This window comes from Eleginops maclovinus, chromosome 12 (genome assembly GCF_036324505.1).
Source record: "Eleginops maclovinus isolate JMC-PN-2008 ecotype Puerto Natales chromosome 12, JC_Emac_rtc_rv5, whole genome shotgun sequence".
In the NCBI taxonomy this organism is placed as follows: domain Eukaryota; kingdom Metazoa; phylum Chordata; class Actinopteri; order Perciformes; family Eleginopidae; genus Eleginops; species Eleginops maclovinus.
Genome location: NC_086360.1, coordinates 13,347,827 through 13,370,608, shown reverse-complemented (window position 1 = coordinate 13,370,608; position 22,782 = coordinate 13,347,827). Strand labels below are relative to the sequence as shown.

The following is a 22,782-nucleotide window of genomic DNA, read 5'->3' as shown; positions in this document are numbered from 1 at the left end:
TCTGTTTATTACAATGAACATGGGTAGGTTTTTACTCAATGCCACATACACCATCCTGTTGCAGTAAACACTCCTGGGCAAAACAGTCTCTGTTTATTTCTCAAACTGTCAATACAGAACAAATGAGCGTGCACTGTCACAAGCAAGTATCTGACACACACACACACACACACACACACACAAATTAAAGCATTCACTCATTTAGGTTAGAATTTGGAGCAGAAATCAGTTAGCCTCGTCAATTAAAAGCTGTTTTGTGGCAGTGTAGTACTGTGGAGTACTTTTACTACCTGTTTTGTACCTTTTTCTGCATGTCGCTGCATTTATCATCCACTTCACACATAAATCCCATGAAGAAGAGCACTGCTGTTAGATGAGGTTGAAAAGGCTAGAGTTAAGATCCTTACTTTACTAACATCCTACTTTTAATACATTTTGACCTCTGCTTATAAACAATGTAATGTCACTAAAAGTGACATATCTTCTAATCTTATTTGGACTCAATGAAGAGGGCATATTGTTATGGTTAGATATAGATTCGGACTTTGAGTGAATTCACATATTGTCAAGGGTCACAGATGACCTGAACACAGAGTAACAAAACACAGCTTATCGGTCTCCTCCGACAGCCGGCGTTTTGGATAACAAGGCCACAGAGAGAATTGAAAGAGCACACAATCACAAACTGATCAGGTGTGTTTTTATGGTTAGGTTTATTTTACAAAAAGTCAAATATACAGTTGATATATATATATATTTAATATAATTTAGATGCTTATAACTGAAAGGGATGCAAACACATTGACAGAGAAGCTGTTGTGGCTGTGGAGGGGCTTTAGGGCTGGAATGTTTACAGTGCTGAGTTAACAAACAGGATGAACAGTATTGAGGACACAACTGGACATTTTAAAACAAACACCGGGGAGAGTAAAGGTGTTGCTGGAGCGCATGTTGAGGATTAAAGACACCTGAGGTACACCATGATTATTTTAACTCGATTCTTGCAGACAAATTGAATTAAACCATGACACAAAAGGAAAAGCCAACGGCAGAAACATGCAGTAGCCCCGGTTTTAAATATAGCATTTTTCTGGGACTTTGGCATTTATCTGCTATGTTTTCCTCAGTCTATAAGCAGGTGAAAACATTGAATTCTTAATCCAGTCATCTCTGATCTCGTCTTTCATACATACAAAGGTGTGAAACATCGGGCATCTCTCAGATATTGCACTACACAAGTTCTGCGCCACATCACACCCTGAGCTTTCAGAAAAGGGGAAAAGCAACAGCAGCTTTCTGGCAAAGGCACAGTCATTCTCCCTTAGAATAAGAAAATATCAGCAAATAGAGGGGACTGATAGTCAAAATAGTTATTGTTACCGTTGCTTTCCTTTATCAGAGATAAAACAGAGAGGTGATGAGGGACTTGTTTAGACTCGGGCACATAGAGGCAGGAAGATCAACCGTACTTTTGCCAAAAACATCCTTGTTTTTGTTCCCCTTATAAACACTTAAAAGATGTCAGTCTTGATCAAGATGAAACACGTAAGAGAAATACAAAACCATTGCCAAAATTATCCTTTGGTAGACAAAGCTGACCTTTTGTGTAACGAGAAGAGACATCATAGCGGACTTACGGTGGTCGTGTTCATGAGGAAATTTGGTTGCATTTAGGCATTTCTCTTTGTTTACAAAAAGGAGACTACACTGAGAAGGGGCTGTGGGATAGACCCAAATGGTTCTTATCTACACGTTAAGCATAAGTTTACAGAAGGTAAATCTTAAACAACTACTAAAGTTAGTGTTAAAGCAAGGTTAGAAAACTAGTCCTGTCAAAGTATTTCCCTAAAGCATCCCGTCGCTAAAGGAAGAGAAGCTTCAGGTATTGAAACTAAATTACAGAACATTATTGGTGTCAAAACGGCTGCTTTTATGTGACTCACTGTTTATGGGATATTTGGTGTTTTTTGAGAGGAGAGACAAGGATCACAGGTGACTGAAACTAATCTAGTGTGGCCAAAGACAGAAACACTTTGAGATAAACCAACTGGTCACTAGAAAAATAAATGGTTTGCTTTGGTAATGACATTCTCCTCTGGATTCCTTTATGTAACAAATGTAGTATGTCAGCTCATGACAATACAATTCACACCTGAGCTGAAACTTAACCTCCCTCACAAAGTCTCTCACTTAAAACCATGTTTTATTAAAACCAGTATAAAAATATCGTGTTCATCCGCCTTCCTTTTTCCATCAGCTGCTGTTCTGAACTTGTACATAGAAATACTAAGAAAAATATTTAATGCTATGAGTGTAAAAAATAGAGTTGGAAACTCCCCCAAAAGAAAAGGTCTGCGTTAAAAAGTTGTAAGAAAATAAATGTTAATATCTACAGAGGCGCTCTACAGAGCTGCATCGTGTTAGCTTGCTCTCAGGAGCCCTTTAAGGCTCTGATGTGAGGTTAACAACCCTGTTAGCTGAGATTTGTTCTGACCTGCAGTCTGTTTGCTTTGTTCTGAATATGGGAATAATTTGATACAAATGGGCTCTGATGATGGGGAATTCCTTCTTTGTTTTGATCTTGCGGAGTGTTTCCCCCTCTCACGCTCTTTGGAGTGAAGCTTTGCAAGTTGATGTTTTATTTTCCAAAAACAAGATACCTTGGGAGTGCCAAGGCTCATTTTGGAGAGACGGTTTGATAAATAAGAGTACTTATTGTGCCAAAAAATAAATAAAATGGATCGACATTGTTATGGTACAAAAATTGTGTCATTTCTAATTTGTAACGCTTTTAATTAAATATATTTTGAGTAAGAGTGGAGTGTGTGTTGTGCCAAATAATACCTTACAATATTATTATAATATTTTGGCCGCATCGTGTTGCCTTCAGGAGAATAGAGGAATCAGAGACAGAGATGGGTCACTCGTCTTTTCTCCTGATGGCTCTTCTCTCATCACGGTAGAAAATATCATAAAAGTTCATCAAATGAATACAGGGGTATAGAAACAAATATATAAATTATATTATTGTATTTATATCATTAAATTTACTCAGATTGTTGTGGCAGGACTTATTTCTATGAGACACTTTGTGCTTACTCCAACGATGATGCTGCGTACACAAGGTCTTCGGTGCTGGAAATGAAACATATGACACTACAGATATTATTTTGGCAAACCTAGCAGTGTGTATGGTGACAGACTCCAGGGTGAGTATTGTACCAGACTGAGATCAGTGCTGACGGACACTTTGACTCTTCTCACACGAACAGAACGCACACACACAGCATCTCGCTGCTCTGCTGATGTAGAATAATTCCTGGTTCTCCGTCTTTGCTTCAGCGACGGGCTGAAAGGATGGAAGCAGATCACTTCAGAGTAACAGCTTCCCACCTGACCTTTCCCCTTTTGAATGTCTTTTTTAAGTTTTTCTATAAAATAGTCTGTGTATACAAAATACACATTGTTGTCGAAGTGCACTGAAAGCATTGTGCACTAAAATATGTAATAAAGCGCAAAAAGAGGACTATCTAATGTAACATGTAGGCACTCCGAAATGAGTGCTTTCTCAATGCTGTGTTTGTATTCAATGGTGAGAGTTTCCGCCACACGAGGCTGTGTGTGTGTGAAGATGGGACAGCTACACATGTGGCCCCCCCCCCCCACTCTCACACTGAACCTCAACATCAAGAAAAACGAGAATAATCATCATACTCAGCACTTTTATAAAACTCCCAAAAATACATTCACTGTGGACACTCTGGGTGGAGGCTGTGGGGGTCGGACACTGGTAAACACACTGCCAGCACAGCCCTAGTGTGTGTGTGTGTGTGTGTGTGTGTGTGTGTGTGTGTGTGTGTGTGTGTGTGTGTGTGTGTGTGTGTGTGTGTGTGTGTGTGTATGTTTGTGTGTGTGTGTGTGTGTGTGTGTGTGTGTGTGTGTGTGTGTGTGTGTGTGTGTGTGTGTGTGTGTGTGTGTGTGTTTCGACTTAGTCTTGAAGCTCAGCAAAGAGTCTGGTGTGATCATGTTAGCATCCTGCGGTCTCTGAGAGTCTCACACAGCCACCTGCAGCCGGGTGGGGGTGATAAGATGTGTGTGTAAGAACACGTCGGCTTCACGGGTAGCGCTGTTGGTCATAGCGGTGGGGCTGTTGGCGGGTCAGAGCAACATGTACTGGTTGTCTATTGCCCGCTTGCGCCCTCGCTCTGGCTCCAGCTCGTAGTCTGAGTCCCGCTGAGGGAGGTGGGGGTTCGGGTGGCGGAGCAGGGGTCTCCTCCCCACAGATTCACTTCGAAGAAGTGGAGCCGGGGCTGTCAGAGGAGGGTCCGGGGCGGGGTTGATGCGGGTGAAGGGGCGGCCCCCTGGCTGGGAAGCAGACCTGGGGCTGGAGGTGGTGCTGGTGGAGCAGGAGGAGCGGGGCTGGCTGCAGTGAGCCAGGCTGGGCTCAGAGCTCCAGCGGTGCAGGGAGAACGGGACGAGGAGAGCGCCGGAGAGCTGACCTGAGGTTTAAACATAAAATAAAGAGGGAATGAGATTTTAGTATGGACAAGCAAAAACACCACTGGAAGAGAAAGAAAAGGTGACCTACAGCTAGTCATTTTTACTGCAATGTGATGCCTTTAATACATAGCAATGTATACTTGTTACACCGCTGTGAACAGTTCCAACAAAGACTTTAAATTTGGTCATTTTGCTTTTGATTTAGAAAACTTGCCAGCATTTCATAACCCAAAACAAAATTTGCAGAGACATTAGTTCATTTTTAAGTATATAGCACCGTCTCTAAATGTTTTATTTTGATCCTCTCAGATTAATTTCCTATCCTACTGAACTTTGCAGTAGACAATTGACAATTGACCATACTTCTGTTCATTGCATGTACATAAGTAACAATGGAACCCAAGTTTGGTATCTGAGAGCTGCATGGTGGTCTCACCCTGTGATGGTGGGCTGGAGCCCGCCACTACGAAGCTGGACAGAGTGACGGCGCCGGCGGCTCCGCACTCCAGCGGGATAGGAAAGAGGCGGAAGTGACTGAGCATATCCATCACAGAGGGGAAGCGCAGGTGCTGGACCCTGCACTGACCCCACTCTGTCAGCGAGAGGCGCAGGTGCTGCAGGGACACACACGTGAGGAAGGAGTGACATCAAGAAAACACACTTTTCTTCAGGTTTTATATCGGTTATAAGCTTTCTTCGCCCGCTGCTCAGAGCTAAGCTCTTTACCATTAGAGGTAACGTCTGCATAATGCTTCCTCATGTAAGCATTTACCACTGTTAGGAAATTCGGTGGTTACTAGTTTGACGCATTCAGGGCAAAAAAACAGAACAATGTGGGTTTGGGTTTATATTGTTACATTTCATTGGTGAACCACTTCAGATGCCACCTGGCGATGATGCGTGACAAGACGTACCTTAGCCTTCCCCTGGTAGTTGAACGTGAGGACGTAGTCTCCTCTTCGTGTCTCACTCTGCCGGACCAGAAACACCCCGTGTCCATCCGGTCCAGAGCTCTGAACCAGGTGGGCGGCCTTGACCCGGGAGATGGGCCCGTGGAACCATGGGTAGGAGAACAAGAAGTGGTCAGCCTTCTGTACGACCTGCTCAGGCAAGCCGAAGGTGACGGGGCCTGGAGGAATGAACAGAGAAACAAACGGTTCAATTATTTATATACATCATAAAGCTGGACTACTCAGTACTTAAATATAAATAAAGAATCAAATGATTACTTCCTGAATGTGAAAGATTTCCTTTGTGGTGGCAAACCTGCAATGAATCCCTACCCACCCTAACCCAGCAGTGGAATATAGTGATATTTGTTTTCTTCTGCTTATTTTTATTTAATTCAATGGCCCACACCTCGACAGTTTCGTTTCAGTCTCACAGCTCTAATCAGGGTTTTTTTGAGCCGCAGCAGGCAGCTGTTTCAAGTAAATAAGCTATAAAAACCTTCTGTGCACTTCCTGCTCGCACCAAGCGGCAAATAGAGAATGTTAGTGACATGTGGAGCGTTTAGCGGCTGAAGAGCTAGATTTCCCTCAGGAGATGGGAGTGAATAAAATTGAGCTAAAACGGAGACTGCTGGACAAAAACTCCAAAATAAAAAATGCTGCAATGATTTTGAATCACTGGGTCCAATGACATTGAAGCTGTAGGATAACTGAAACCGAAATCAGCTTCTGATAAAGTAACTTATAAAATAAATTAAAGGAAGAATGGAGGTATTCAAAATAGCATCTTGACGTTGTTTATGTAATGTCAACAAAACTCCTGTGTGTTTTTGTTCACACAAAGTAAACGTGAGGCTTAGAGGGCTAAAACTCGTCTTTTTTTAAATGAGGACACAAGAACACTGATTGTTGGAGGAAGTGTCTCTTCATCTCCCCACTCACTTTGACTCCCTAACTCTGAGCTCCCTCTGTGACTGGCTGGAGCCGAGCTGTCCGCTGGGGGGGCGAGAGGCTCCAAATCCACACTGCCTGACCTGAAGGCAGAAACAGATTCAGATTACACACAGTACAGTAGCTACAACACATGTTACTCTCTTTGTGGACCACCTGGAGGGGGGGTCACTTTCATGATTATTTCATTTCATTTTAAGACATTGTTTCACATCTGGGTTACACCATCTGTCTTATAAGAGCTCTGTTTGTGCTGGAAAGTCAGCATCTCCTTTTTGAAGAGTGGTGAAAACAGATTCAAGTTGCAAAAACAGAAAACTAGGCTGCATTTACTGACTGTAATTACACCAGTGTCTCCCAAAAATATATGTGTTGATGTTTTATTGATGTCAACATGCTATATATCACTTTTCCTTTTCAGTAGGATGAGAGAAAGCAACAGATATGGTTAGAAAATTAAAGGGAGAGGTATGTATGTGTATGAGTGTGAGTGTGTGTGTGTGTGTGTGTGTGTGTGTGTGTGTGTGTGTGTGTGTGTATGTGTGTGTATGTGTGTGTATGTGTGTGTGTATGTGTGTGTGTGTGTGTGTGTGTGTGTGTGTGTGTGTGTGTGTGTGTGTGTGTGTGTGTGTGTGTGTGTGTGTGTGTGGGGAGAGTATGGTGAACATGGAAGAAGAAACAGCAGGCTGAAGAAACACTAAGTAACCAGGCACAGACAGGAAGTGAGGCCAGTTCACATCTGAACTAAGACTCACTGTTCTTCTGTTTCACCACACACCCACACCCACACACACACACACACACACACACACACACACACACACACACACACACACACACACACACACACACACACACACACACACACACACACACACAGGGAAGGTTAAAGAGGGAAGCCTGAGCAGATCCTGCTAAAATGCTGACTTGAGTTTGCTCTGAATAACAGGAAGACATGCCTCCTTTCCTCCTCTTCTTGTTCTTCTATCTTTGTGAGAATCAGCTCACGTTTTATTTTTGCAAAATCAGGAGATTTAGCAAAGATCGGACATCTCAGCCAGTCAGCAATGCTTCACCTCCCACATCTGGGACACATGTAAATGAAGAATGCCCCCACTTTGAAAACATCCTAGCATCTCACTTACTCTTGAGCATGTTTTTAGTCTCGGCTTGGTAAATCGTACAAACTGGGATGATGGCGCATGCTTTTGGACAACAGGCCTTTTTCCACAGCCAAAATATAAGACAGGAAGAGCACAGGTGTTGCTGATCATGATGGCTCTGTTGTATTCAAGTGTCCCAGGGAGCCAGGGCAACACAAACAATACGAGGACCCTGAAACAGAAACACCTGTCTGTGCTTTTCCTGCTGTGACATGTTACAGCGCTGAGAAAGGCCTATCATTTCTCCAAGGGCATTCATGGTGTTGTGATCACAATGTGACGCAAGTAATTGTGTGAAGAATGGAAAGGAGGATTGACTGCACACCTGGCAAATCCCTGTCTAAAGTGGTCATTGTCTGATCGTTTTACAGACAGGCTCTGATCCAACAAAAGAGACGGCTGTGTTTTTTGACTCAGGGCTAAAGCTGTCTTGACCGCAGCCTTAAATGATTTTGACAAGCATTCTGTTTCATGAAGATACAAAACTAGCTGGAATGCGACAGTTCAGTTCATATGCAGACAAAAGATGCATGATAAAAGGCTTGGTACTCTGAAATCAGTACAAAAGTGGGTTAAAAAATAATACTGGGGATAGAGTTCTGAAGGTCAGATTTCTGCACATCAGATGAGAAGAAGAAAAATTATACATGCGTGTGCTCGGACCATATTTGTACCAAAATGAGCTTATTCCAGATGCATTGGTATTGGTGTACATGCCGGCTGAGAAGTATTCCGATACAAAAACGCCAAACCAGGGTCGAGGTAGTTTTGAGAAAAATATCCCAAAAACAAAGTTAGTCCATCAAAAAAATCTCCTGTTCACAATGAAACAAAAATAATATGTATGGCTCGAGCTAAAGCACACACACCCACACTTGAATACATTCCTGCACATGCTCACTTTGAAAAGTATCTGAACAAACAGTGAGTTCGAAAGTGAACTCTGACTTCACCTCCACACTTGATGAGTGTTCACCTACTGTACCGCTGACTACTGACTGAATGTGTGTGTGTGTGTGTGTGTGTGTGTGTGTGTGTGTGTGTGTGTGTGTGTGTGTGTGTGTGTGTGTGTGTGTGTGTAAGAGCATTACAGACATCTGCAGAAATGAGAAAGGTCCTGAGATTCTCCCAAGTCTCAGACCTCCCCCACACTTCCTTTCACAGAGACACACACACAAACACGCACGCAAAACACACACAGACCAGTATCCTCTGGAAAAGAAAGTCAAATCTATAAAAGCTTTTTTGGGATTAGGGCTGAACGATTTTGGAAAATAATGTAATTGCGATTTTTTTCCTCAATATTGCAATTGCGATTTAATATGCGATTATTTTTTCAAGGTCCTCTTCTCATGTATTTTTCAACAAACACAAGCAATAAATCAATCGTGATTACAATCGTGAACCTCGTGAGGTAGCAACAGTAGCGAGGCACGTTCTGCACAATACCTGACGGTGCGCAGCATCTTCCTTTTTAAAGCCAAAATAATTCCACACAACTGACGTGCCGCCCCTCTTTGGTACCAAACTTCCAGCCGTGCACTCTTCTGACAAGCCTGAGGCCATTGTGCAACAGGTTCAAGCGCAGCGTTGACTTCTTTCCCTGCCTGCTCGGCTTCACTCGGCTTCACTCGGCTCCGCTCGCTCGCAAGTCACGTGACCAGTCAAATCGTCAAATCTCGTTTTGTCATATTGCGATATTATCGCAAATGCAATTAATCCTTCAGCCCTATTTGGGATAATCCTAATTTCTTCTGATAAAAGATAGATTTTGTCACACTGAAACGAAAAACAGTATTCCAGCAGTAAACCTCTGTACGACAGCATTATTATGATAATCCCTAAATACAGATATTTGCCCCAAATTCTCAACTTCTCAGAGCATGGGCTATACTTTAGCTCTTTTGAAGAAACATCTCAACCTTTAATTTCTACATCTTAACTTCTTTCCTAACTTTAAAAGTCGTGTACAATGACTTTAATTTCCAAAACTACATGTATTGCACAACTTTAAACACAATACTCCCCCAGAAGATGTGTTACCTCTCACAGGCTGAGTGTTAACATTAAGTAAGAGTTTGATGAATGATTATTTCCAAGAATAGTTCAAATACACACAAGTGACCTAAATTATTATTTAATGACTAACATTTGGGTCTGACACGGAAGACGTGATGAAATAAGACCTCTAAATTTGAGTTAGTCTTGAGTTCGGCTCACAACACAAAAAGAGTTTGAATTTTCAAAATACAGAACATCCATATGTTTGAAAGTATTTAAGTCTCACCTGTTGCTGATACATTCCTTTAGCTCTGTGGTCCAGGAGCTGACCTGCTGGTCGTTGTCCGTCTCAAATATCAGACTACCTTGATTAACCTGCAGAGACAAAGATGCTTTCAAATATACCATCTGTATTACACAGACGCCGAAGTGCAAGAAATGGCACATATAGAAATGATCCTAATGCTTCACATGCACTTAATATTGCTTTTGTGATGAAGCAAAAGTAGCCAGGTATTTTTCCCTCACAATGTTACTAGTCCAGCTAGTAACATTGTGAGGGAAAGTAAGCAGATTTTGCAAAACTGATGTGTAAAACTGCTATCAAATACTTTCTGTTGCAGCTGTAAAAACATTGTAGTAAGATATGGTATTAGATATGGTGATATGATGTTTAATGAAGGTGTATGGATGTCTGAGTAGTGCTGGTGATGTAAGACGTTTTCTGCGGATGTTTTGAGCTTTTCCCTCATGTAGACGTTTGTTGTGACTTTGAACCCACAAGGTGGTGAGTGTTTAAACTCAGGAGGCAAGGTTTGGGTGGAGTTTCAACCAACAAAGGTTAAATGAAGACAATTTGGTGAGCTTTGTTATGAAATGATATGACACACAGATTGTCCTGTTTCCTCTTCATGTTGAATTCAGGCTTAGAGTTCAAAGCAAATGTGTACATAAACAACACAGTGGGCGGAAGGAGTACTTATTTGCTTTAAGCCTGTACATACCTTTAAAACAAATGTGTTTAAGTTGTCAGGCATCTCCAGCCGGTTGCAACGACGGACTTCTTGGATATCTGAGCAGTGAGTCGTCAGCTTGGGACTGGAGGCCTGCAAAGCATCATAAAGAAATGACGACTGTCAGAAATACCCCACGCTATCTCATGAAAAGAAAGAGAAAGAGGCACAGAAACAGAGAGAAGAAACTGAAACAATGAAGAGAGAGTGACTGAGTGTAAACCGCCCGAATCACGATTATACTCCCAACAGTTAAAGGTCTTTCAGAAAGTGTGTGTGTAGTGAGGAAATGAGTCTTAAACCTCAGCTACTGAACAACGCGCTACAGGCTACAGGTTTGGGACTGTTAAAGAAATTATTCTGAAAATGGGTCTCTGGATAAATACAATGTCAAATGGGATGTAGTTTCTAGAAAGTCAAATAAACGGTCCATTGACCTCCATTGTTTTTGGCAGGTAAAGGATTCTGGATGACAGATATTCCATAACCATGGCAAATAAACATACACACATAATAAGCCGTAAACTTCCTTAGTTTCAATTTAATGCAGGACTCAAACCCAAAGACAAACCCTGACACTGTTGCTCGATGGTTCATTAGTCCTTTTTCACTTGAATATCAAGCCAATCACCAATCAAGTGCTTTGTACTTGCAAGAAAAAAAATGTCCTTCAACTCAAACAGATATAATGGAGCTGACTTCTGAGAAGGGTCTTACTTTATTCTGAAAGGGGTCTTACTTTATTCTGAGAAGGGTCTTACTTTATTCTGAGAAGGGTCTTACTTTATCAGTTAAGCTAAAGATACCACTCAACAGCACAGGATGTCCATGTGTACATCATGTGTGTATGTGCAGTCTCTATATGTGACTGCACGTGTGAAGCCCTCCCTGAGTGAGAGAAAACGCAGTGAATCCCATGAAAGAAGAGCATGATGGGAGCTCTCATGGTTGAGCTCCATGGTCGACACCGACAGGACAGACTGAGTGCGATACGAGGGGCTTCACGGCTGCTGTTTGACCCCGGCACACAGCAGGGAATGATGCTGGGACAAAACCAGACACGATTCTTACTTTAAGGCACTAATAAACAGACATGCGGGTACTTTCAACATGTTCACCTGCAGCAAAGCTCGACAGAAAGAGTGTGTGTGGGCACAGACAACGGTAGACACACACTTTAAAACTAATCACAAGTCGCTGATATAGCGATCCGCTGGAACATTCAAGGATACAAATGAGCGCTTACTGAGCCAGAAGCCTTAAAACACACACACACGGTCAGCCATGTGTAGAGGCCTGTGGCATAGTTAGGTCAAAAAGTCACCTATGAAATGAAGCCTGGGTGACAGCTGATAGAAACACCTGGAGACACAAGAGTCAGCAACTATTATTACAGGAGTTTAAAACTAGAGTGTGTGTGGTGTTAGCTTCATGTGTAGATGTAATGATCAGTTCATTGAGGGATTGAACAATATGAAATGTCTTCATAATTATCCTGGCCAAAATAGTTCACAAACTTATCTCTAGTTGCAGCTCTTCTTATGCATTAAAATCACAGCATAAAACCTGTGCTTGTTCAATTTGAATCCTAAAAGAGAATCCATCAAATTCATAAGAATAAAGGATCTAACAAAGACAAGTTTGAATAAAAAATGCAAAATCTTTAAGACAGTTTTATTATTTGGAGAGGTTTTAAATATTATCACAAAGCCCATAACGGAGTCTCCTAAGATGACGATATTTTAATCGAACAACAACCTAACCAAAGTGCTCTAAACCTCCAGTACACAGCGTGACACTAACAAGCTACATTGGATTAACATGAAACCCTATGGGGACAAACGTATATGCAAAAACATAACAAAAAAAGAAGACGTGGAGGGGGGAGGGTGGCGTGAGGGAGCATAAGCAGCAAAAGGAAACAGGCGAGACGGTGAAAGTCTCGCCGTTGGTGGGAGAAGAGGGAGGGATGAAGAGCAGAAGAAGTAGCGGGAGGACAGATTCCAGGGCTTTGTGCACCGGATGAGTTTGAGTCTGTGTGACACTGTGTGAGCCTGAGGAATGTCTATGATAATCCTACACACACGCAGATAAAAACACACACACACACACACACACACACACACACACACACACACACACACACACACACACACACACACACACACACACACACACACACACACACACACACACACACACACACACACACACTTCAAAAGAATACATTAACCCCCACTCGCCAAAATATTCAGCTAGCCAGTGATGTGATCGAACCCGTAAGAGCTGGTTGTTTCAGCCGCAGCGTGACACCGGTGAGCGGGATATGACTCATTTAGAGAGATCTGACTCAGGGAATCTGGAACTGACTAAAAGTTGTACTGCCACAGGATGTTAAATTCTTCTTCTTCAGATTCAAGTTTAAACTTTCAGGTTTTCTTATAAATAGCGAGTGAGAAAGATTTAATCAATACGTTCTCAGAGGAAACGTGTGATCGCTTCCAGGAAACTTTGCACTCGAAGCACGTATGGGGTAAAGCAAGGCTGCTGTTGTTGTACGAGATACTTTGCAAAAACAAATCATTTTGGTAAGAGGCTCGTAGTGTACATTAACGCTACAGACGCTGCTAAGAGGTTTAAAAACAAATCAATAAAGTGAATAACATATTATGGAGGTGCAACTTTATTGGTGGCCTTGGAAACCGCTGACGACACAATCTCACTGCAAAGTGGATCAGGGCACGATTTAGATTAGTTTGTTTTGTCCATTGAGATTTAAAATGACTGCTTGATACAAATAGAAATGTGATTATTTCAATAATTAATAATAATTGTATTATTTCCAGCAAAAATATAAAACCTGTTTCTTGTTAAAAATGTGAAGCTTTCCTGCTGTCCTGTTTTACATCTTACACTGAGGATACAACCATTTTTGTGCTTTGGGAAATTGTTACAATTATTTTTGAATATTTTCTGACATTTAAAAGTGATTAACTGAGGAAATAATCAACAGATTATTACATCCGAATAATTGCTTATCACATATGTGACATATTTCTTTAACATCCTATGTACACAGGATGTGTACCTATGACATGTGGTAGTGTGTGTGTGTGTGTGTGTGTGTGTGTGTGTGTGTGTGTGTGTGTGTGTGTGTGTGTGTGTGTGTGTGTGTGCGCGCCTATGAGATGGGGTGACTCATTGAGAGCTATTTATTGAGGTTGTGAATGAGTTTCTGCCTAAGAGCATCTTTAAGGAACCATTTGTGTCTGTGGAGGGAGGGAGAAGGAAGGACAGGCAGCAGATGTCTGGCTGGTTGAGCAACAAGCCTGGTTTCTGTGAATCAACTCCATCAGGGGAGCAAGTTCAAGCTCACAGCACATTTCCTATTACTGCACACTACAGTCTGTAATACTCCCGAGAGAGGGAACACACTAGAAACAGCTTTCACTTGTTTTCTTCCTTGTTTTAATCTCCACATAACTCCTTCAAAACTATTGCCTTAAAGAACACCACGAGCAATGCGGAAACACTTTGTTTGCGTTCATCTTTGAAAGCATGATGAATATCAACCACAAAGAGATGCACAACAACCAAAAAGAGAAACAAAACCACCAAAACACACATAAAGGCTTAAAATTACAACCTAAAGAGACGCATAACGTGTCTTCACTTGTATGCATGTTACCTTTGTATAAAGGTACCTTAACAGTACCTTAAGTTGGTTTTTTTGGCATCAATTTATGACCTTGAATAAACAATCGAACCATTCAAAATGTGACCTTGATTAATGCCCAGGACCAGGGCTTTAAATGCGCTTCATTACTGGTGTGCAGGTGTTTGAGTCTCTAAACACAGAGCAAAACATTTAGGGAGGTTTTCAAAATTGTCCATAACGAAAACGTCTTGGTCATTAACAGTATTGTTTGCCAGCAGACTTTGAGTCTAAAGGCCAATCGTCCGACTGTTCCTCATCCGAGAAGTGGAACTAAACAAAGGTCAAATGTCTCATCACACTATTGATGCTTTAAAGCTTTGACTGTCTGTAGAGCTAGATGAATTTTACAGGTAGAAAAAAGAGACTGGAGTTTTATCAGCAGCATATTATGGAACTGTAAAAAGCAGGCACAAAATACTGACACCGCTCTGTGTTTTTCAGCTTATTCTTTTGTTTTCATGAGCATTTGGCCTGTTTACATGCAACAAATTCAGGTTTTATCAACCACAGCGTGTTGATAACCTATTTCCACTTGAAACACATGACTTTAAAAGACTAGAATAACTACAATTGTATTTGTTGTTCCATCGTTTCAAACTCCTGAAACTCCACCTTTAATAATAGATGTTTAAAACAGTTGGCAGAGCCGCCACATTAACACAACTCATCCACGGTTTACTCAGCAGATTTAAATATATGTTTTTTGGGCAGCTAAAATACGAGTGTGTAACGTTTTACGCTGATGGTGATCGACTTTTCAGTTTTCACTGCTGGTAATTTTCAAGTTGAGACATAGTAGTGAAAGTTGTCTCAACCTGAAAATCACCAGCAGTGAAAACTGAAAAGTCGATCACCATCAGCGTAACACACACACACACACACACACACCCACCCACCCACAATCAACACACACACACATTGTGAATATGACACGCAGATACGCAACACTGACAACACAACGTAGATTTTCTAATTCTGTTTTTAAATCAGTCCTCAGTTATTCCTGTCCTTTAATGTTTTTTGATTAATGGTCATTTAGCGGTTGATTTAATGTTTAATACTGTGGCATTGTTTATTATTGGATGTGTTCTAACATCTCCGGAGAGGGATAACAGGGGAACATTCTTGGCTTCTTTTTTTGTAACACTATATACACATTTATGTCAAATTCAAATGGTTACATTTAGAAACTGCATATTTTGAATATTATTTTGAGGGTTTTAACGTTATTTGGCTGCGCCTGTGATGCGAGGATCCGCTGCAGGATCCCGTTGTGTATCAGTATAAATTAAAGACATTTGGATAGTTTTCACAAGGTTTTGACATTTAATAGTCTAAGCAACCAACAGATCGTTCAGTTATGTTACACACACACACACACACACACACACACACACACACACACACACACACACACACACACACACACACACACACACACACACACACACACACACACACACACACACACACACACACACACACACACACACACACACACACACACACACACACAATGGAAGTAGCTCACAAACAAACCGAGGTGCAGCCGTGCAACCTCTCACCCACAGTCACAAACACGTCTACAGTTTGAGCGCACACACCCACGCACACGGGTAACACACAGGATGTTTGGAGTCCAAAGCGATCTTCCCAGGGTCCCTTTCTCAAGGCCGTCGCCATGGCAACTGACTGACACTCCACATTCCACTATCCCTCCGAGGGTCAGCGCAGCCAGCACTGTCCAGGGTGCACACACGTGTGTGTGGGCCGGACTGACCTTAAACTCTGCAGGGCTACCAAACTGGTCTCAGGGGCGGTTTTTTAAAAGTGTACAAATATCCGGCAAACACACACACACACACACACACACACACACACACACACACACACACACACACACACACACACACACACACACACACACACACACACACACACACACACACACACACACACACACACACACACACACACACACACACACACACACACACACTAAAGGCCCATCGGGGCCTCATCAGGCAGACGAGACCTTGACCGACACATCTGTCCGTACTTCCCCTGTTTTTTTTGTTGGGTTGGGATCATTGATGCATTTCTTTTCCTTGCTGCATACTTACAGTAAAGGATAAGCCTGGTCCACATTTGTCATGCCATCAAGAAAACCTATAGAAAGCTGCAAATCAAGGGTGGTACATTTCAATGAAAAGTATGGTATGGTAATTCTCGGTTTAGGTGCCATTAAACCACTACAGAAGAAATGCGCCAGGAAACACAAAACAACACAATGTGGGAATATGCCATTTATATCCGTTATTGTATTAAAAGGTTATGGGTTTCTATTTGGTCCACAAATGGATGTTTCATCTGCTCATCATGATGTGCAACACATTTTTTCAGGAAGATTTCTCTAATCCATTGGAGGTAAACGTCTTTCTGCTCTGATCATAGCTACCGTAAACACAATCTTGGTATGTTTATAAAGAAACTGTTTCATTTTTTAAACAACAGCAAATTCTGCAGCCAACAAGATGGTGATCTGTAACAGCTGGTATTGTTTTCACTCTCACTCCCCAGCCAGACTCCACCACCTGTTCGTGTCACACACAAAACACTCCTGACTTCCTTCAGAGTCGGTGGATCAGAAATAGATTCTGGTTAAATCCTGGTTTCTGATGGGCAGGATAAACTTCCTCTTCTTATCCTGCTGCAATTAATAAAATCCCAAGCGGGATCAGAGGCCATCATTATTATTATTCAGAGGAGTATTTTTAAATAATACAAATATCTGCAGTAATAATGGATTTAATGTTTGTCTGAATCTGGTAGTTTCTCTCCCATACAAGTTAATGGTTTGTGCTGGGTGTATTCTGATTTGGGAAGTAGAATTTGACTCAAATGGCAGATTAAAAACTTGATAACATAGAAGAGAAAAATACCCTGTTGAGTGACATTTTACAGATTCTCTCGGGCCTCCAAATTATTGTTGGCTCAGTAATACGTTCACGGAGAACAGCTGTGATCACATAAATCCATAAAACCCAACACATAAAAGAGAAAGCCTTTATAAAATGTTTTAAATTCTAGCACGTAAGGGCATTGTCATTTTATGACAACCTATTTACCATGACTGTACATAACTTTTGTTGCTTTTATTTTATGCATTTTTCTGTTAATTTAGTGTTTTGTGCTCACAGTCCAATACAATATTTAATAAAATGTGCCTTCACTGATAAAGAAAAAGCGACCGCCACCTTTGTACACACTGGTTTCTAGTACGCGTATATACAGTAGGTGGGGTAGACGCAGACCGGAGATCAGATGACATTCGCAATCAGCGTTATCTGTGGCATCATGGTGGATGTGGGAAACACACACACTGAGCACAAGTTGTAGGGTTACCAATGCTGATAGAGATGAGTGTGTTCTAGGAAACCTGTAAGAAGCTATCAGCCTTCACTGACAAATAAATGTGTCAGCTCATTGTGCTGCCCTCCTTGCATACTTCTCAGAAACACTGATATTTAAGCCAAATATGCAGAAGTTAAGACAGCACTCTCGAGATTCACAGAACTGAGCGCAGTTCCTTGTAAATGAATTAGCTGTGGTTTCGCACACGAGAAAAAGCCAATTAGTAAGGCTGACCGAGCAGAAAAAAAGGAAGGGAAAGTAGAAACAGTTCTGCTTAATTCTTACAAACTTTAATCAAGAAATGTCAAGGGCTTCAGGCCACAAGATATATTCATATATTTACCAACATCTCTCAAGTGCTGTCTACTGTACTGTACTACAAGTCATGATAGTGCATGAGGACAAGCGGAAGACTTTGTACAAAGGACTGCATACTTAATTTATATCAATGTGTGCAGGATATATAACATTAACAGTTCTCTGTATTATCCAACACATTATTGCAACATTGGTTAGTATTAGGAGATCATTCAGACATTGCCTGCCATGCATAGTTGCTTAATATTATGTTTTTCTATGTGTGTGTGTGTGTGTGTGTGTGTGTGTGTGTGTGTGTGTGTGTGTGTGTGTGTGTGTGTGTGTGTGTACACACTAATACTGCTTGAAGAGCATGCACAAGTCACAAAGACACATTTTCCCACCTATCCCTCCTAACGTCTCCTCGTGCAGATTGTTTGGATGTTTGCATCTTGGATTTGAGATATTCACTTCTTTTATCACTGCTCTAATATTTCATTCGCGGTGCCCACAGCACTGAAAAATGACATTTGACAAACTCCATGATAGTATCTCTTTGCAGAAAAAAATGCATCAGTTTCCCAAGATACCCGCAGACCTGACTGAACAGTTTTCATTGGAGCTACTTTCTGTAGAAACCTGTTTTTATTGGGACTGTTTTTCTAGCCAAGACATGGTTCCAATGGAAACTGCTGTCAGCGTGTCTGTGAATTATCATGAGCAGCCAGGAACATAGTTTTTAAAAAGACACGTTTCTTTGGCAATTAAATGTCAGTCTTAATGCTTAAAGCAGCACAAACTACACAGCACAAGGTCACCGTGACGAAGAATTAGATCGTTGGCCTGACAACTGTTTGAGAGTGATTATTTTTCAATTTGAATCTTTATCTTTTCTTATGATATACAAATCGTCCACATCCAGATCAACTAATCAAAGTGCAGCTGAAGAAACATGGAGAACAACCAGGTCAGCGTACTGAAAAACATAGCATACAGCTACGTGTGAAAGCATGGAGGGATGTGCACTGTGTTTTATACAACATGGAAATCAGGTTATGATGAACAAAAGGTCCCAAATGTATTCAGCAGTGAACTGAGTATTGCTTGCACATGCCTGTCTGCATTCGTGTCTTTAGGAGATGTGCTGCTCATCCACATCCGTATAGGAAATGGCAAGTGTCAGTTTTGGGAGTGTGTGTATGTTTGATGGTCTGTTTTGTGTCTGGAATAGACAAGGTAACTTATTCTACATTTTTATGTTGTACTGCTTCTTTGCTGTGAAATTATTTTCATGCAACTGTGTGCAATTCTGTAACTTACACATCAAACTCAACTAAATTCCAGACAAATATATTTTGAACAGAGCTGAAATCAGTAGTCTAATAATTGGTCATCAGAAACTAATCTGTAACTATTTCGTCTTGGTAACTTTTCCTTCCAAAGACCCAGCTTTTTAATTGAGACGATGTGCAGCCTTGTTCGTTGTATACTATTACAAATTAAACAGGTTTGGGTTTTGGAATTTGAACATTTTGTGATTATCTATTGAGAAAATGAATCAAAAAGGTAGCAAATTAAATTGTAATGAAAATAATCATATTTGAATCGTGGCTAAAATGTTTGGCCAGCTGATATATTTATCTGGTCCCTTTTAATAAATCCACTAGCAGATTCGGATTTAGTCCATGCTCTTTTTTTATTTTTTATTCTGACAGAGACTTGCAAAGAGGTCTGCCCCTGTGCCACACCATTGTCTCTGATAAGCCTCACTTGTCGTTTCGCCCCTTACGACTACACTTCCTGGTACCACTGAGCCAGAACCAGGTTTATACAGCAAAGGAGATCTGGCCACGATAACATTTTCCACACAGGAGTCAGAGCCAAGGGGGACTTGCCAGGGCCAGAGCAAACTGTAAATGTTTATAACGCAGTACCAAAAGCCACAGTTTGCTTAGTGAGGAGCTACAGCCTCAATTGACAAATCATCCCCACTGGCAGCAGATTCTTAAAAATGAGTCATTTCATCAAACCGAGAGGCACAGATCATAAGTAAATGCTAGTTGTGTTTGGCCCTGTAATGGAAACCAAACTCTGAGAGAATCAGGGGAGGATTGGAGATGTGACTCTGGGTAAAGCAGAGTAGAATATACTGGAAAAAATGTGAAGAGGAGAGACGGGTAAGAAGATGTCTCTAGGTTCACACACAGGGTTTCTGCAGGGTTGACAAACGTAAGCCTTTTAAAGCCTTCTAATTCTACATAGAAACATGCATTACCTTTCCCAAAGTAATACTGCTCAAAACCTGACCAAAAGAACAGGACAATAAGGCCTACATTTATTTATCAATACATTAGGCCTTAAGTTGGTGTGAAATGTTATATTATATAGAGAGAGCCTGACCATACAGGACGGAGATTATTTCTGTTGTATATACTGTACGCAAAGTTTTGAAGATGTTAGTTTTGAAACAAAAATTCACGTCATATATGGGGAGTAGCCTGCGAGCTCGTTCAGGCTGTCAACTCGAGCACCAATGATACTTTTACACATGGCGCGCCTCGCCCCACTTACAAGCAACCAAAGCAACAAACCAGCAGCTCTATTTAAGTTGCCATATCTGCCCGCCTCACTAATGCTGCTGCTACTTCCAAGTTGCTGCTGCCCCGCCACGCCCCTCAGCTTCCACCTGTAGGTTCGGGGGGGATAGTTATTTAATCATCACTCAATGTTCTATGCAAATCTGTGGAGTGATGACGCCAAAGTCAAACTATATGCTGCTTTTAATAAACATATCAAATAAACACACGAGTTGTCTGACTGAACTTACTCATCAAGCAAATAATATCAAGCAGAGTGCCGTCCACAAAGTATGGTCAATAATAAAGCAAGTTAAACTATGTGTGCTACAGGACTACAAACACTCTGGTACCGCAAATGACTTGATGCTGTTTGGTAATAATATTGTTCGCAGGCTCGTGTATGTAGGGGTAATGATGAATAAGGAGAACGTAGGCCAGGAGAAAACTTTTTGATGAGGGTTTTGCAGAGCTTTGCTCTGGGGGCTTTCCACATGCAACTCAGCAAGGTCATGTGCACTGGCACTGTGGTTGTAGGTCACAAATACACACACCTATACACATGCACGCACACACAAGTCCAACAAAGAGGTTATGAGGGGCGGGGAAGCACACATTTCCTATGTATGAACGCTTAAATATTATTATATCACCAGAGGGAAGCTGTGTGCTAAATAGAGTATTCATTAATGCAGGCAGAGACAGCATGACTGCGTCTTTAGCAGAAAAAGATACAGAGCTAGAAAGAGACACAGCGAGAGATCTGACAAACATCTTGACCACATGACTCTAACCACTCTACTTCCTTTAGATGTTTCTATAGATTTTTGTCCCGCACATAGACACACAACACTCCTCCCACATTGAGGCATTTTCCACACACAGATGTTTTTCACTCACAGTTTTTCTGTCTCGTTTAGACTAAATTAAAAAAACAAGTGTGATAGGTCTTGGGAAAAGCTGCCTGCTGTAGTAAACCGTGCAAGCTGTGTGCAGATTATATACAGGAATTTTCAATTACAAACCTTAAATCAAAGAACACAATAATCCAGATCAGAGAAGTTAAAGCAGTAGTTGTGAGATGTAGTCTCATACTTCTGAAAGGTTGCAGATCTTTAAAGATGATGGTTATATTTAAACCAAGTGCTTTCCTTGGAAATAAGTGGGTTTTTACTTGGTAGGATCTTTCTGTGACTCACTCTGTTCCTGACAAGAGTCAGGCTTTGGCAACACTGGTTTTATATTCTTAATGAGTCTTAATCCTTCAAATATGTCGTGCATGTGTGGTGTGTGAGGACTCTCAATGAATAAGCATCATACTATATCACATAGTAAATTAGACTGAATATATGTATGAAAGTCTATGCACCCAAATACAACAAAAAGATGAATCATCTATAAAGACGTTCCACTCCCTAAGGTTTACCGCGAAGTCAAATTACACATTTGAGTGATAAATTATCTGTTGTTGTAACAGGAACTAGCATAAACACATACCCTGGTTTTATCTAACCACACTTAGTAGTGTTCTTGAGATTGGACATGTGCCAATGATGCACATTTATGATCACCAGGACTGCATATCTTTTAAGCTTATTTTGGTAAATCGCAAACCTCATAAAACCCAGCATATTTAAAGACCAAGGACATTGGATTATTTCATTTAAAGCAACACTTTGCCAAACAACCACAGATATTATTTCTATTGGGATTTTCAAACTCAGAGCCAACTGGACGGCTGCCTGAATATCTTCACAGGCTTTGTTCTCCCATCGTTTTGGCAAAATTTCCCTCAGATCTCTGTGGGCTGTGCATGATATAGATCTGATGTGACGCAAAATTAAAAAGGAAGCGTCGGACAAGTTCCGGCAGCCTGGCAGCTTAAAAGCAGAACCTTTAAGTCATCTAGTTTAATGAACCACACAGGAGAACGGTAACTCTCACGCTGCACTATTCATCAAGATCCGTCTGGTTAGTAGAAATAGATGTGTTGCATGACATTCACATATGTACATGTGGTGAACACACAATACATATGAGAGCATGTCTGCACACGTCTGGATCCATTATGACCCAGTCACTTCATGTATAGCCTTCATGAAACTCAATCCCTGGAGGGAGAAATATGTTTGACTTTGTGGGTGACATACAAAGACCATTATGATGTCAAATGACTCTTCAGTCAAATAATCTCTGCTT

At 41.3% G+C, this 22,782-nt stretch overlaps 1 protein-coding gene across 2 annotated transcripts in view; it reads right to left on the bottom strand.

The window, feature by feature from the left end:
• Positions 1–694: 694 nt before the first annotated feature.
• Positions 695–22,782, bottom strand: part of sh2b3 (SH2B adaptor protein 3) — a 44,073-nt gene continuing 21,985 nt past the window's right edge. For both annotated transcript variants that reach the window (XM_063897409.1, XM_063897408.1), the window contains exons 3-8: positions 10,570–10,671; positions 9,852–9,940; positions 6,393–6,484; positions 5,415–5,629; positions 4,937–5,114; positions 695–4,499 (exon numbers count right to left, since the gene is read on the bottom strand). In XM_063897409.1, coding sequence (XP_063753479.1) covers positions 4,159–4,499; positions 4,937–5,114; positions 5,415–5,629; positions 6,393–6,484; positions 9,852–9,940; positions 10,570–10,671 — 1,017 coding nt within the window. In that variant the 3' untranslated portion in view covers positions 695–4,158. The remainder of the gene's footprint in view (positions 4,500–4,936; positions 5,115–5,414; positions 5,630–6,392; positions 6,485–9,851; positions 9,941–10,569; positions 10,672–22,782) is intronic.